Raw genomic sequence first — 17776 nt, 5'->3', positions numbered from 1 at the left:
GTTTTCCTGACAGCCACTGATGCAGTTAATTTTGATACAGGAGAAGAGAGGTGTTCGGAAACCTAATTTTGGAAAGCAATGTTTTATTGTTCATTATTAAAGAAAACAAAAAAAAAACTGGAAAAATAAGAACACATAGGATGTGCTATAAAATAAAATAAAAATGATTACTTGCAATTTGAAATAATACTTCAACTTTTGGTCAGCCCTGAAGGGGTCAGGCAGGTGGATTAGCTAATTGCTGTAGGTCCCTTCCAGCAAATATTCTATTTTAACATGTCTTTAAAAAAACCCAAAAAAAAAGTAGGATTCTGTTCAGTACTACCATACCCAAATTTAAACAATTTCATATAAGCTAAATGTCTTTCCATCACAATAAGTAGTGATCACACTCAGTGGAGCCAGAGAGCAGTTCATCACAACCTAGATTAGACTCAAGGGCTCTGCTCAGGCACTTGGGCAGACACATAGCTCTAGCCAGTTCCAGAGTATCCTGCTGGCTCTCAGCTGCCATGCCATATTTCCCTCTCTGTTTTAAAATACCTGCTAGTCCCACATGGGATCTTACGTGTCCCCTCTCCCCTTGGATGACAATAGGACCCTACATGATGGTGACTGAATCACGTCTGGAAGGAGCGATGTGGTGGCCTTGCTGTCACCTCCCACAGCTGGGTACTCCAGGATGTCTAAGGCATCTACCTTGGCCAGGCAGGTACCACAAGGGACTTAAAGGAAGCCAACACCTTTCTTGAGTGACAACTACAGGCCAGGTTCACACCACCTGTGCCACTCAGGCTACCTCTGAAGCCAGGCTCTATTAGCTTGTCAGACCATCCTGGAGGCACCACTGAGTGTTCCAGCCAGACCTCGATCAACTCAAGATCTGTATTTCCCATGGAGATGTCTGATTGCAAAGGTCTTCATCTGCAACTGAATCCTACTCAGTGAACTGGAGTTCCCAACCATGTTGGTGGTATATGGGTGACCTTAGAAAGCATTGACCCAAAGTTCAAGAATTTCATACAGTGAAATTCAAAGATACAGATAGTCACAACATAAACAAAATCATTTTATAAAGTTGTTCATGATATCTAGTAAAAATGAATTCTAATGCACTGTTTAATTTAACACTATGCCACTTAGCTCATCCTAAATAATGGGCGGTCTTATAATGTCACAACAGTGAACTTTTCCAACATTAAATCAGAAGTAAAAAGAGAACTCTAGACCCCTTTCTCAGCCACTGAACCACAACTAATAAAACAAACTACCAAAAAATATCAAACGGCTAGTTCCAGTCATGTTGCACCTACCTGCCCTCAGAACAGAAATATGTCAGTGACTCTGTGAGCCTGTTTCTGCATGAGAGTAATTTACTCTTGTGAGTAGCTTCACTGAAATCAGTTTGCATGGGAAGTTTCACTAAATTCAAATGACAGCTGAATTACTGCCTGTGCAGTGCAAGTATTTATTTTTAATATACTGTACATGCACTCCGGTCTCAGTTTAGCATGTTCATCCTGAGAGGATCTAATTTAATTATTCTCTTTTATATTTATGGCACATTCTCTGGCAGTGTTATCTTCCAAATACTCTAACATCACCAGTATTATGCCTGTCTATGTCAAGAATGAAGCAGAAGCCATGTTAAGACTTGTTATGTCAGCTTAAAAATTCATGCTATCCACCACTTGAATACTCAAAGAAAGTCAAAGGGCCTTTTTCTTTAATTAAATTAAATTCTGAAGGTTCCTCAATAGAAGAGAGAAAGTTTCAAGGGAGAGAAAACAGGAACAAGCTTATCGAGGCAAAATAATAATTATTTATTTCAATCTTAAACAAAGTAATTCTCTAACTCCTTTCAAAACTCCTAAATTTCTGCAGAAATATTGTCATTTTATACCAAAATGACTTAGTCAAATTTATCCCTACTATAATGACAATGAAGTAATTAAAACAGCTTTAATATTCAATCAATTTGACTAATTAAGCCCAACATTCATGGATTTTGTTGACTCATAGTGTGAAGATTGAAGGACCTACATAATGGATAGATTCCAGGCTCATTTTAAAAAGCTGCAAAAGTTTTTTTATTTTATTTCTGTTTATTCACCAGATAGGACTAAATTAACTCCTGAATCTGCATATTTTATTTATGCATATAATAGTTTCAGCTTCAATATAATATCTGAGCCCCTCCTTCTATTTAAAAATAGAAAAGAAAAATCAAAAAAACAATAGCAGGCTGTTTCTTTTTTTCCCTTTTCCATCTGAAGTGTAAAAAAATATATTTATGGGAAGGGGATGTTGTTTATTTGCTTGTTTATGTTTGTGTGTGATTGAGTAAGTGTCGGGTGCGTCTGTTTGGAATTGGCAGGCAGCTCCTTATCTGTGCTGGCAGATATGCCCATGATCTAAAAACAGCCTTTTAGAACTGGCTGCATGTCTCACTACATACCAAGAAACAATTTCAGCAACTGCCTCAGAACTGAGTCCTTCTGAGACCTCAATGCTCATTTACAGTTCTGAACAGCAATGGGAGTATCTCACCCGCTGATTCCGATCCTCATTCTGTCCATCTTCCCCAGCTGGGCAGATGTTACCAATTGCACTGATACGATCACTTGTCAGAAGAGTACTAGGCAGACAAACAGCCAGAAGCCTTGCACAGTGTACCCTGCACACCTCTTGTCCATGAAATGTGTGCTTGAAGTTCATCTTTAAGCTGGTCACTTCAGGTTTCCTCTACAGTCATACACCACTTTTAAGGCACAGTCTTTCTAACCTTTTTTTGGATGACCACTTCAATGTGCAAGCAACCATGCCCTAAAAGTACAATCACTTTGGGTGGTTCTTGGTTTGGTTTGGTTTGTTCACTGACCAAGAGAGAGTCTGGAATAACTAGTTTGAGATACAACCACTTTATTCTTAATACTAAAAAAAATCAGATCACAAGTCACACAATCACAGAGTGAATGAGGTCGGAAAGGACCTCTAGAGGTCATCTTGTCTAACCTCCCTACTCAAGCAGGACCATCTAGAAGTGATTACCCAGGACAATGTCCAGGCAGTTTTTCAGTATCTCTGAGGATGGATACTCCAGATCCTCCTTGTGTGACACCTTCACAATAAAAAATGTTTCCTGATGTTCAAAGCAACCCTCCTGTGTTTCAGCTTGTCCCCGCTGTCTCTGGTCCTGTCACTGGGCACCACTGAAAAGAGCCTGGCTCCATCAGGTATTTATATAAAACTCCTTCTGAGCCTTCTCTAGGCGGAGCAGTCCCAATTTTCTCAGCTTTTCCTCATAGGAGAGAATGCTCTGGTCCCTTCACCACCTTAGTTGTCCATCATTTGACCCCCTCCAGAGTGTTCATGTGTCTCTTGTACTGCGGAGCCCAGAACTGGACACAGCACTCCAAGTGTGGCCTTATGAGTGGTGAGCAGAGAGGAAGGAACACCTCCCTCAACTTGCTGGCAATGCTTTGCCTAATAAGGCCCAGGATACCATCTACCTTCTTTGCAGCAAGGTTACGTAGCTGAGTCACGTAAAACCTGAGTGGAGATTGTAGAAATGTGCTGAAGTCCCCCACAATAGACGGAAATCAAGCTATTCTGAACTCAGGTTATTACTGAGTCATTCATTCAGCACAAGCTACAATGAGATTACAGAGACAATAGTAAGAACAGAAGAGACATAAGCAGTCCATACGTCAGTAAAAGCTTCAACAGGAATTCTAATAAACCAACAAGAAAAATCTTCTTTATGATGAATTACTTTTACACATCTCTGTGCATCCAGGACCCACTGTTAGCCACCTGCAGGAACACATGACAGACTTGTAATCACCATCCCATTTGGACCCTGCCTTATACCCTCTCTGTATTCAGGACTTTGACACTACAAAGCATCGGAGATTTATTCAGCCACAGAAAGGAAGACAAAACTTTAGTATGACTGAGTGGATCACTCTGTTTCATATATCCCATTCTATATTATATCTTGCATTAAATCTACATGATATGAAATAGGTAAAAAGGCAAAGTATAATTTTTTTTTAATTGTGTCATAACACTGAATCAAGATGTGATGAATCCATGTCTTTCCAAACTGGACAAGATAACTAGAATCATCAGAAGTACAAGAATGTGCATCTGAGTTCCTTTATCACATCACCATTGTGAGTGCTCTGGATTTTTCATATAATTATAGGAAAGCCAGGCCAATGCCAGTAGTGTTCCCCTCAACACTTTAAAGTCATGACACATCACATGTGCAATTTTCACAGAAATGAATGAGTTGCCTAATTCTAGGAGGTATTTCAGGAAGTTTCCTATAAAAGTAGTTATGCATAAATAGTCAGAAATTAAAAGCTGGAGTCTTCTTCACCATTCCCGTTACATGGGTCCTTCCATAGCAGGATGCTACTATGAATCTCACTCTGGGGCTGTAACAACTTCCATTTACTGCACAGACACTTTCTGATATATATATTTTTGGATTTATTCAGGAAGTCTGAGGAACTAGTCTTTATGTCCTTCTGTGCCCTTCCAGCTTCTACAGAGCCACTGAACTTAAAATAAATATTTAAATAAATTAGAGTGCTCTTTGAAGCAGTAAAGGATTGGGGGAGGGGGTCCAGCATAGAGAGTGGGGAATGATGTGTGTAATGTAAGAGTACTCTAATACACCAGAAAAAAGACTGAGATCAACAGGAGTCATCCTAGCCACCATCTGCTCCAGAGAAGGATCAATAGCATCTAAACCATTCCCAATGTATTGATTTTATCTGTTAAACATTAATTGAAAGAAACACAAAAAGCCATGTGGCCTTCGTTATGCTGCCATGAAAAACTCCAGAAGGGAAGAAGTAGACCCGATGCCTGAAATAATTCCTTCTTTTAACAAGCTGTTTTATAAATGCTTTCTAAGTCTCTCTGACATACCAATGTGATTCATTTACAGCTTTGAGGGTGGCATCAATTAAGAGGTTTCTTTCCACATCCCTTAAATTTACAGATCTTTTCAGACAGATAACACTTTAAATGTCTTTAAGATTAACAGCAGATTCCAAACTCAAGTTCATTTACAAGTACCTCGTAAAATGTTCTAGACCACTGGATTGTAACTTTTTCTACTTCGCTCAATTTGTATATGAAAAGTTGAAATTACTGTTGAAGTTACCATAATGATCTGAAGCGGTAAGCTAGAATGAAGTCAGTCATTGTTAGATTCACTAAATTTGATGACAAATTGCACATTTGAGGGTCTTGACCTTACCTATTTGTAATGCAGGAATTCAAGAATACATTCCATTTACTGGAATAAATCATAGCAGTTCTCTTAGACCTGTCTCACAGAAGTATTTTACAAACTTTATTTAAGAATTTATAAGGTTGAAAATTTTCTCCACTATTGAAGTAATGTGAGGATCTTTTAACAAAAAATTTTATTAGATTCCAGATTACTTCCATCAATGCTTTCACTATGTCGCTATGTCACTTAGAGCACACACAGCCACAGAGTTGGCTGAGGAAGAGCAGCTGCAGACTGTCTCAACCCCTTGCTTGGCAGGTGGCACAAAATATTTACAGTACATGTTTTCACTAAAAGGCTGAAGATTCCTCACCCCTTCCTCTTATGAGCAAACTGAATCTCCGACATTCTCCCACAGACTAGTTCTCCTCCCATTCATAATTTGAGACAAGAATAGCCCAACAAGGCTGCAGATAATCTGATCTCTGGCAGCCCAATGCTAGAAATGTTCCTTCTGCCATTAAAATATCTCTCTCCTTACTTTTTTTTAAACCCTCTTTATCTTCAATTAGGACAGCAGACCTAGACACAATGTTGCATTAGTATACAAACAAAAACTGACACATATGTAATAAAGCTTTCCTGGTTTTTTATTTCTGGTTCCTCTATATCTTATAAGAAAGATGAGTGAATTTTTCTGGGGGGAAACAAAATAACGATAAAAAACTTACAGTTGCTGGCTGAGTACTATGACTACCAAGTTCATCTCATAATCACTGTCACAACAGAGAGGTGCACCTCATACTTTGTTTCTAGCATGATGCATTTCACACTTACATTCCTTACATATAATGAAAACAGAACTTTTGTACTTTTGATTGTGTAGTGACAGTAATCTGCATATTCTTCCTGGTTCTACCATTATCCATAAAAATCAATAATTTTCATTCAATTGCTATTACCAGGTCACGGGAAAAAAAGATAGAAATAAGAGGATCATCTAGGCATTTCTGAACACACATGCTGATGGCCACTTCTGAGCATCTATTGTGTACCTGTTTTTAAGAACCATCCAGTAACAAGTCAAACACCTTAAAGTATGTAAGTGTACTATATTGATGATATCATTTTAATCAACCAACTATGTAATTCTGCTCCCAAATATATTAGACTCGGTCTGTTTTCCTTAGGACTCTGATAAATGATCTTCATTGTATTTCATTCCTTTAATTGCTAGTCAATTTCCTTATCCAGTTTCCAGACATAAAACCACTTTATTTGAGAACATTTATCTTAAGATTTCTATATTTGAGAGCCTTTGTCTAAATTTTGTAATTGTGATTACAGAACATGAGTAGGAACCTTGAGGCAGCTGAAATCATCTGCCTTCAATTTAAAAGTAACAAAGATATTTGTCCATTACTATATATTAATGCCTTTTTCTTATATATTTGGTAAATTATGTAATAATGTAAGATGCACAATTCTTTAACAATATGATCAAGTTCACCAGGAAAAAAGCAGTAAGAGATCTGTTAAAGGAAGACACACCTATGTGTTCTCTAAATGTTTGGGTTTTTTTCCTTGAACAGTTTGCATTTATGTCATAAACTTTGGCTGTTCTCTGCTTTACAAATCATTGTGCATGGAGATAGCTTGAAATAACACATAAAACCTAAGGGTTTTCATTGTCAGGGAATTCAATATTCCTGCCTGCAATACCTTGTCCCATCATATTTGATCATTCTGGTCTTCAGAACCTGAGAAAAATACAGAATAGCTAACTAGTTTCAGAGACTTATAGCAGAGACTAACACATAAAACCTTAAACATTGCAGCTGGGCTCACTGTTTGCATAGAAGTCAACGTCCCTTAGACCCCAGGAAAAGTTCCTAAACCCTTGCAATGTCTTTTAATCATCCACCTCTTGAATACTTTCTTGTAATAAATTTTCAGGCACTTTCCATTTCTTCTACCGGTTAAAATGACCAATGATAGAATTAGCGCAATATTGAGCAGACAATGTAGCAGCAATTCCCAGGATGCTCTAATATTTCAGCATCTTGTCACCATTTTGTCGATTTCAGAGAAATTGTGTGCAACTGATCTCTGTTAGTGTTGTATCCAGAATTTTAAAAACCTCACTGAGAGAATTTGTTATTCAAAGTGGCCTCAAAGAAATAAATTAATAGGATATATTGGTTAACTCAACACAAAAACATCACAATCACCGGGATATTACACAACTGAATTATTCTTGTCTGGACTCTGATAACATCTTTGTCCCTATGAAGATACTAAGTTTTGCCTTGGTTTCTTATAAATAAGCTATATATCTAGAAATATGTCTTTTTTTACACTTTTGGTATTTGGGGGGTTTTCTAGCATAGTTTTTAATAATCATAGGAAAACCACATTCCCCTCTCCTTTCCTTTTTTGTGACCTAAATCTGTAAAAGATCCTCAACCCTGTGATATTTATTTCTTCTGAAACATGAAGATAGAAATGAAGTTATGCTATTGTCAGTTACTGAATGATCTTCCTCAAACTTTACAACTCATGCTTTTAAAACTTAAGAATCATCAACATTTTACAAAAGTTTCTTCTTATTGATAATTTTTAAAAAAGTTAAAACATCTCCTTTTCCCTTGTGCATTTTTAAAAGTATTTAAAACTGCAGCAATTTTACTGATCCCTGGCCAAGGATCTATATAAAAGAGTGAACCTCTGACTCCAACATAAAGACGGGTGGTCACATTTTGCATGTGACAATTATTTCCAACAGTGCTTCTAAGAGACTGATGAAGCATCACTGGTTTGGATGCGAATGCATTATAACATACTAGTCGTCAACAATTCCAGCTATCCCTGACTTTAAACAAAAACACAGCACAGCAGCGAACGTGCTAAGCAGAAAGAGGGAGGCCCTTGTTCCTTGGCTCAGTGCCACCATCATATGCCACGTAACAAGGCAGGAAAACATTTTGCTGGCAGAAACACTTGATGGAGGCTCCGGGCCAAGCCCGATGGCCGAGGAACAGCAGCAGCGCTGGGACACGGCCGCTTTCCATATGGATAAGTAGGATCGGAGATGCAAGGGCCGAAAAGCCATCTCTCCACAGCAACCACAAAAACTGTGCAGGGGATCCATTACCATGCTCCTATGGCATATTTGTTTCCAAAGCCCCTCGGCTCCACCTGGCTCTTCCTGCCTCCCCCAGAGCCTCAGGCCACAAGGGGACGGGTTGCAAAATTATTCCCGTACAAACACGCAAGAGGCAGGAAGGGCAAAGTCCTACAGAGGCGTGTGTGGGATCCCGACGGCTCCTGAGGCCGGCAGGGAGCCTTGCTCTTCCCCGGCTTCGTCCAAAACAGAGGACACGGGGAGCACAGAGGGAGCACTCCGTACCAAGCGAGCCGACACCCGAGGCCCGCCGGCGCCGCCTCTCCGTTTCCGCCGCGCCGCGGGCACTGCGCAGGCCCGGGGCCGCCGCGCATGGAGGAGGAGGAGGAGGATGAGGGCGGCGGAGACCGGGCGGCCTCGGCTAGCCCGGCCGCGTCCGCCCGCTTCGTGCGGTGCCTCTACGTGGTGGGATTCCTGGTAAGCGGCGGCCGCGCCGGGAGCGGGGGTCGGCTCCTTGGCAGGCCGAGGCTGCTGGCCCCGGGCGCGCCGCTCCCATCGCCGCCGCGCTCCTCGGCAGCGCCCGGGCTCGTAGCGCTGCTGGGCTGCGGCTGCTGCGCCGCTTCACCCGCGCAGACAACCAGCAGCTCCACACACAGGTCGGATGTTGTAGCCCGTGAAGCCGTGGAATGGCGTAGCCCACGAGAAGCTGCGTCTTGCCTTGGTGCTTATAAGAGAGCTGCTCCCTGTTTCCTTGAAATACCCGTGGTTCCTGTAAATTTACCATAAACCCCTAAAAATATGTTTCTCTAAAACATAAAAAAAAAAAAAGTTCCTTGTTGAATGAACAGGCTTTTAAAAGTTCATATTCTATAGTGACTCCTGAGCCTCAGGAAAGTGCCGTTTAATTAATTTGAAATTAAAAGCGACGATTTGGAAAATGAATACAAAATGAGTACGAGTTTACACTGTGAAATGTCAAGATAACTGTCTTACCTACTTCTAGGCTGGGCAATTGAAACGACCCAGTTGGTTTGTGTCCTGGAGCAAATATCCCAGAGAAATTTGCTCCTTTGGACTGACTTTTAAACGCTGTGGTTCTCCAGCCCTGAAATAGCTTATTGACAGTGAGCTGGAGCACACAAAAAAAATCAACCAAGTGTCCTTTTAGAGGATGTGATGATGCAAACTTCCTGTAGCCTGACAAATAAATACAGCCTGTCACTCCACAGAAGGAATTACACGGTGGAATAAGATGTAACTACGCATCAAAGAATAGTAGTTAATGGGTCTTGCTCTGCCTGCATGCCTGTGACAATCCAGTACTGCCAGGGTGTAGTCTGAGAATTGTACTTCCTAGTGTCTCCATTGATGATCTGGACGAGGTCACTCAACCTTTCTTCAGGTTCACAGATGACACCTAAGACAGTTATTACTGAAGATGTTTGGAAGTGGTGCGCTCTGTTTGTTCATGCTAATGTATTTAATGATTCCAACCTTGTAAGCCTCAATTTCAACCATCAAAAAATAATTAGTGACAGACTGTGAGAATTTACTTGGTGGCACACATTGTTACAGTTTATCAGTCTTTGAGGTAGTCTAAGTTTTCAGTTCAAGCAGTCAGTGATGAAAGCTCCAATAGATCTCCAAGGGACACTGGATGCTGTGCCAGATTTTAGTACTACTGAAAGAACTACTGGGTCAAAGTGGTGAGCTTAATAAAAGGTAATAAAGCAAAATGAAAGAGTAGGAGATTCTTGTACTTCTCAGGATGGGCAGTGTCCTTTACCCTCCTCTTACAAAATGTTTTTCAATTATGCTTTTACTTTACTTTTTTTTTCAAGTTTCTGCTTTGTCACATTTCTTAAGCTATACACAAAGGCAGTCTGTTAGTAGGTTTAGATCTATTGTAGTTTCTTCCCTGTCGTAGTTGGGTGGAAGTACCATTTTTCAAAATATACTTTTGTATATTGTTTTGTATACTTTTTGTTCTTTGCACAAATAAAAAATATGTTTAGGTGATTGAAATAAGACCACTTTGAATTTAAAGCGCTGATACGAAGTACTTTTCTTGTTAAACACATAAAGTTTAATATATTTAAAGGAGTATTAACGTTTAGATAAATACCTTCAGAAGGATTGTATCTAGAGTGGGGGAAGAGAATTGATATTTTAATAGGTTTAACGACTCTGTGAGGCAATCCTTTATCTTTCAGTTTATTTGTTTTGAAATATGAAAAAAAATTCTTTTAACCTTGTTTTGATATGGAGATAATTTACATTTTCTTAATTTATTTTTCTAATGTTGACTGTTACTAAGCCAGGTTGCTGTTGTCTTTGTGAAAGTTACTAAAACTTTTCCTGCCTTCTTTTCAGGATATATTTGGGGTGAGCATGGTGGTTCCTTTAATGAATCTTCATATCAAATCTCTAGGAGCAAGTCATACAGTTGCTGGAATCATAGGTGAGTTGCAATACTTGATTTATGAAAGAGTAAGATAAGGCCTGGATTTTGCCTTACTGCAAATTGAACATTGGAGCAACAATTCTTCCTTGCTAATAGCATAATAAAAAATAAAGACAATTTCCACATGAAACCATAAGGGCACCCATACTGTGTTAGACCTGGAGAACTGTCCAAACTCTTGCACTGACAGTAGCCAAAAGCACATACCTGGGAAAGAGCACAGTTAGAAAGAACAAGGACGTCTTGCAGTAGCATTTGTACAGCTACTTCCCAGCATCCAAGAATTCACAGCCTAGCAATTTAGAGAGGCAGAGGTGTTGCTTGTAGTTTTATTGTTATTTACACTTTGCAAATGGTACTTCTGCAGCTAGTTCTCCAAAGTTTTCCAATGTCCATGACTGTTCCCAGTTTGATTAAAATTCTTACAGCTGTCTTGGCAAAATATTTGTTCACTTTTAGGAGTGTTTACAAATAAATTCTCAAGATTTGGAATTTTATCTTAAAGTATTTAGTGTTAAGATAAGTTCTATGGCTTTAAAGAACCTTTTATGGTATTGTTTATGGTTTGGAGTGATACAGTAGTTTCTTTATTCCCAGACATGGGACCTGTTATTCAATTTTATTAATTTTCTTTCTTATTTAACACTTTGTATGAAATAATTCTTCTTCTGCACTGAGCTGACTAGTCAGAAATAAGCAACTAAGCAGCAACTAGTCAGAAATATGTTTTAATTTCAACAGTCTGCTTTTATTTTTAACATTAGAAAAAAATAGGTTTGAGGTGTATTCTTATACGTGACAGCATCTAGCAGATGTTTCTCTCTGTTTCTCTCTGCTCCTTCTCTTCTGTCACTAACTGCTGCTAAACTCCTAGCTTCCAAAATGAGAAAGCAGGATCCATGTTTTCTTCTGGGCTTCTGTGATGCCTTGTAGTAGACTGAAGCACCACGTAGAAAGTACTTTCCAGTAGGGAAATTCTCTCCTGATTCTGAGAAAGCAGATATAAATGCCAAAATTTGTTTTGTTTAATACACCATAAAAAGTAACATCATTTTAGCTTACATAGTTTTACAGCTTTTCAGCACTTTTTTATTTTTATTTTGTCATTCCCTGAAACTATTTCCTTTATTAAAGGCTGAACTCCACCCTTGGTTTCTCCTGCTCCCTCTTCCCATTTTTCTAGTAAACTACTCCCATGATTTCCCATTTTTAATAATTTATAATTTTGTGCAGCTTTCATTTTAAAAAAAGCTTAATTTTTAACACTGGTATTTTGTTGGTTTTAGGATCTCTCTATGGTGTAATGCAGCTATTTTCCAGCACGTTTGTGGTGAGTTCTGACACTGCATTCCAGAGCATATCGTATTTCTATGGATTGTAGGGGGGGAAAGGATGGGGTTAATGATAGCATTTCTTAACATTTTGAAAATGCATAAAGTGTTCATACAATAACATTTTGCTTGGAGGAACCAATTTTCAGTTTGCATGAGAAATGGCAGTTTTGTTTCTTGGGAATGGTCCAATAAACAAATGGTTTTTCAGGCCCAAACAGAACATAATTTTTAGACAAAAACTAGCATACAGATTTGGGCTCAGATATGTTACTGAGCAGGTCACAGTTACACAGGGTTATCTCCTCTAGAGTTGGTGCTAGTAGAGCAGTTTCCTTCAGTGCAGTAGCTTATCCAGCTTTTCATAGCCTGTGGTCTAGTTTGCTTTCTCTGCTTAATGAGCAGTGTCTTGTAATTCACTGTATGGTCTAAATTAATTGTTGCATCTTTGCTATTTGTTTGGTTTTGTTTTCTATTAGCTGTTGATTTTTTATATCCTAATATTACCCTGGTACTAGTTTTCTAGTTTTGAAGAGAACAGATTATGAGAATGTTTCATAAAAGAACTGTTTCAGGGTTTGTTATGCAGGACACCTGAGATAATTTCCTTCTGTAATTTTGTGGCATTTTCTTGGAAGTGCAAGACAATTGTCTGCTTTCTTTAAAAGTATTTCCTCTTGTGAGTCAAGCTGATTTAAAAGCAAGTTTTCTGTTTGCCCTCTGCAAACTACTTATTGAGTCTGCACTCAGATGACAAGCTCTTCATAGCCAAGATCATTGTTTTTAGGATGTTCAACAAGTGTCTTAATACATAGCAGCCTGAGTGATATAAGCAAATATTTGTGCTTGATAATGGCAAGATTTTCAGAAGGCTTCTACTGGCAATGTTTTGTGGTATTTATTGCAGGACTGTCTTTTTAAAAGGGTGATTTTTTTTTTTTTTTATTAGAAAGTTCTGTAAATACAACATTAAAAGGAATCATGATTTTGGCAGGGAGCCTGTCAGGAGAGCAGAGCTCTCCTTGTGACTTCAAATTTTGAGCACTTAAGAATGTTGTATAATAAACTTACTAGGCTTTCATTGACAGTCCTTTGATGTTTTGTCTCAATTAAATTTAGAAGTACTTATTGATCGCTGCACATAGCTTAGTGTTACAAAAAGCTAATCTTTCTTTCCTGCTTTGTGAAAGGGCTGCTGGAGTGATATAGTAGGAAGACGGTATTCCCTGCTTGCTTGTATTCTTCTCAGTGCACTGGGTTACTTTCTTCTTGGAAATTCCACCACAGTGTTCCTGTTTGCTATTTCTAGAGTCCCTGTAGGTGAGTAAACGCTTGACATTTTGCAGTTTAAATTCCCTGTAGTCTCAGGCTGAGAATTACTACAGGAGAAATGGTGTATGGATAGCCACATAGCATCATCACCCAGCAGCACCAACTGAACCTTAGTATTGGAAAAGTCTCTACAAATCAAGAATTCTCATTATTTTTTTCCCTGAAAATAATTTGAAATACTGAGGCCTAACCCACCAGGCATCTAAACCCCACAAAGCTGCTTACTCCAGCACTGAAGAATTTGTGATTAACAGAATTTTAAAAATACAAGTTATACAAATTTGGACCGTTGTTACTTGAGATGATTCTGTCTCTTTTTTGGACCAAGAGATACATGTTTCTTGATTTGTTTCTATTTTGTTGTAGGTATTTTCAAACACACACTTTCCATCTCTAAAGCCCTGCTGTCTGACCTGGTTTCAGAGAGGGATCGCCCTTTAGTAATGGGGCGCTTCAATGCAGCCTCCAGTGTGGGCTTCATTCTGGGACCTGTTGTTGGTGGCTACCTTGCAGAGTTCAAAGGTGGCTTTTACCAAACGTCCTTCGTCTGTGCCTTTATCTTCCTTCTGAATGGTGGTAAGTTTTATGTCACATTTTGCATCTTGGGTCCCTTCATTCCTCATTTTGTCCTTTTAAGCCATCTGTAATATCTTGAATTTACAGTGTGTTTATCATCTATGGCATAATCATTTTGTATGCCAATACTACTGTTTGAATTTGAACTTGTGTGGAAAGGTGGAATTTTGAAACAGTTATCCTCCAGGTGCTTCTCCTTTGTTCTGCCTATGTCTCCTTTACATCCAGACACAAATGGGAATTTTTGATGTGCCCAAGATGAAGACTAGAAATTAGAATTTCGGTTTTAGCCATTAGATTTGTTTATATCATGTGAGTGTGGCATTTCAGTGCTTTCCTTTCTTGCTTTCACTGCATTTAAAATTGAACCAATACTATGAATAACTTAATAGTTGCAATAGACTTAATGGTTGCAATTTTTTTAAGGACAAATATTGCTGAAATATTTTTTAAATTGTTACAATCAAACTAATGTCTTCCATGTAAAGTTGATGCAATTGAATGAAATCAACTAATTTCTTCATCTTTATAGGTCTTGTCTGGTTATTACCCTGGAGTGAAGAAAACAATAGCAATAGGGACCATTACCAAGACAAAGAAACAAACAGTTTCTCAGCAAAATCAAATCATGACCATCACTTGAAATCAGCAACTAGCAGAGCTGTGACAAGCAGTAGTTTTTTCCAGTCACCATGGATCCAAGTTGCAACAGTGCTGAAGAAGATTAAAGGAATTGCGTGCTCTAATTTGTGGGATGTATTTTTAGTGCGGTTCCTGATGTCTGTTGCTATACTGCTGTACTATAGTAATTTTACTCTGGCCTTGGAGGAGAGATTTGGGGTTAAACGCTTGTTTGCTGGATACCTACTGAGCTACAGCAGTGCGCTCGGAGTCCTGGCTGGTTGTCTGCTCGGACCAATTACAAGACTCTATCGACACAACACTTACAGGCTTTTGTTGCACTCCAGCACTGTTACCTGCACGTTGATTCTCCTGTATGTGTCAGCACCCAGCATATGGATGGTCATTTTGTCCTCCACGTTCTTGGCCTTCTCCACTACTATAGGCCGTACCTGTATCATTGATCTGGAACTGACCGTCGGTGGGAACGAGGCCAGCGGGACTCTCCTGGGTGTTGGACAGTCAGTGACATCAGTGGGACGTATTATTGCCCCACTTCTTTCTGGAATTGCTCAGGAGTTCAGTCCTTGTGGCCCTCCAAGTCTAGCCGTGGGACTAGCATTAATTGCCATTCTGATAATGAATGCAAACAAACAAAAATACCGTAGTCATGGAAGTGTGAAGTTAAAAAATCAGTAGTCAAAATTTTGGATTGCACAGATGTATCTTCACCTGCCGGGCTTGTAAAGTAATTACATGATTTTTAAAGAAAGCACGTTATATTCCCATGGAAGCAAGTATATATATGTATTTCTGCTGTAGGGATGTTAAGTGTAGACAGATGTTATTCTAACAGGTAACACCAAGACATTTCTGAGAGGGGCAGATGTTGCTGTATTGTGCTGACTGTGATTTTTTAAATGGCTTTTTAACCTTTTTCGAGGGGAAAAAAGAATGTTGGGAAAGGCACAAATCCTGCTTGTAGCTCATTTTTGAAACAGTGTTTAGATTGTTTAAAAATGGTGAATCAAAAGTTATTTTTTGTTATTTAATCAGAAGGACAATATGTTTGCCCTTAATTCCTTATTTTGTGGTGTGTGTCCTTTTCTCTGTTACGACAGTAGCTTATATAACAGGATATTTGCTTATGTGATTTTTTGTGTAAACAGAAAACTTTCTGAGAACCATGGTTAGGCACTTCAGGGTAATCATGCAACCCCTGCTGACTCCTGGTCATTCCCAAGTAAGAGAATTGGTTATATGCTAACTTAATGTACTAGAAGACCTAATCTTAGAATAATACAAGGCCATTCAGACTGAAACTGAGGCTGAACTTAAGTTTTATTTGAAATTGGAACTGGTGGCTTCTGTTTAGTTATAACTCCTACTGAGGAACTTTGTCATAATTTCTTTATTTATATTTCCTGTGCATTTTTCTACCTTTATTTAAAGAATTTCCTTCTTCATTTTCTTCTTAATTCTCTGAAATGACTAAAGGTGTGAGCATCTAGCAGTAGTTCATGGATCTGGATTAATGCATCCTGTCTCATTTCAGGCATAAGTGACATTTCAGTAACAAGAGAAAATGGTTTTTTTCATTTTTTAGTCATCATTTGTGTGCATGGCATAACTGAAGAGAGGTTACTCTCAGACCTGTACAGAGTTGTAGCACTCTTGTGCTATTTACTGTTCAAGCTCATTACTTGCCAGTCACCATTGTATTTCATATGAAACATGGAAAAAATGCATTTCGCTTGGATAATGTTCTCTATGATCTTCATTATATTACTTGATGAAAGTAAAAACTCAACTATGTAAGTGTTTGGTTGGGGGGTTTTTATGCAGTTGAGTTCTCTCCTTGGACACATCAGTGCAAACACTCTTCCTGCTTCAGGTGAATCATGGATAGTGCTTGTATTTTTTATTTTCATTTTCTTCTTTACCTATTCCCCTGCTACTAGCATTCAAATATTTTCTGAAACCCCATTGATTCCAGTGGCAGTACCATAGGAATTAATATATGGAACTCTGAATTGTTTTATTTATTGACATAATCAGTGTCTTATTCCTACTGTTATTTCATATACATATACTCATTTCATATTACATATACTCAGAGTTCCTTATTACAGTAATATGTGTTTCATTTCTCCCTAGGAACTTGAGGCATTTTCAAGTCTCTTATCTTCTCTTGCTTTTCTTGGTAGGTGCCCAAAACATTATTGCTCTGCATTTCCTATTTTGTTTCTTTCCATCTTTTAATTTTCTTTTTTTTTTTTCTTTACCTTTACGTCCCTTCTGTAAGTAAGAGCATTCTGTTTTACGTCTCTAGCAAGGGTTAAGGAAAAGAGTTGAAAAAAATCCTTCATTCAGAATTTCATAAATATGAATGATTTAGTAATTTTTCCAATACTTGTTGATTATATGACATAACATCTAACCTTCTAAAATGCTGCACTGATTTAATTTGACTTCTGTGTACATCTGTCCTAATACATATCCTACTGAATATAGGTTATAGAAGCCTCAAGTTGAGAAATCTGTGGAAGCCTGTGGGTCTCAGGGACTCGTTGCAGTGCATTTTACAGAAGTTTTTTACTTGCAGGCCAAAATTATTCCTGAAGTGCCAAAGAAACATTTATTTTCTGTACAGGTACAGAGGAATTGCACTGTATTTTTTTTTTCTTTAAGGACTAGAAATAAAATGAAGTGACATTCCATATGTATCATTATGTCACTGTGGTTTTTTTCCCATCTTCCTCTGCTAAAGCTACAGCACAAAATAGAAGTGATCAAGTCAATGTGAAGTACCTCAAGCTCTGGTTAAAATAATTTGAATCTGTCTACAATGCTCATAAAGGGCACAGGAACCAAGGATTCAACCAATAAGTGGCTTGGCAATGAATGAAAAATAAGAAATAAAATAGAGAACTCTGCAATTTTGAGATGAAGTCCTTAAAGCTACTGTTCATTGTGCCTGGAGAACACATTTGCACCCTTTGTGTTGCCTCTAAGTTGCATAACCATGCAGGTTCAGAGTGGAGATTCTATGACATTCCTGCAGAAACAGAAAT

At 38.5% G+C, this 17776-nt stretch overlaps 1 protein-coding gene across 2 annotated transcripts; it reads left to right on the top strand.

Moving 5' to 3' along the window:
- Positions 1 to 8605: 8605 nt before the first annotated feature.
- On the top strand, positions 8606 to 17428 carry SLC67A2 (solute carrier family 67 member 2). Of its 2 annotated transcripts, none has more exons than XM_021538303.3 (6): positions 8606 to 8855; positions 10752 to 10839; positions 12129 to 12172; positions 13364 to 13493; positions 13872 to 14081; positions 14614 to 17428. In XM_021538303.3, the coding sequence occupies exons 1-6, from the start codon at positions 8751 to 8753 to the stop codon at positions 15399 to 15401; spliced, it is 1365 nt and encodes a 454-aa protein (XP_021393978.2). In that variant the 5' UTR covers positions 8606 to 8750; the 3' UTR covers positions 15402 to 17428. The 2 variants fall into 2 exon arrangements, with proteins under 2 accessions (XP_021393978.2, XP_077637673.1); XM_077781547.1 differs by lacking the exon at positions 8606 to 8855 and adding an exon at positions 8929 to 9099.
- The last annotated feature ends 348 nt before the right edge of the window (positions 17429 to 17776 follow it).

The sequence above is a fragment of the Lonchura striata genome, chromosome 2 (assembly GCF_046129695.1).
Source record: "Lonchura striata isolate bLonStr1 chromosome 2, bLonStr1.mat, whole genome shotgun sequence".
NCBI lineage: Eukaryota > Metazoa > Chordata > Aves > Passeriformes > Estrildidae > Lonchura > Lonchura striata.
This window is presented reverse-complemented; position numbering and strand designations above follow the sequence as displayed.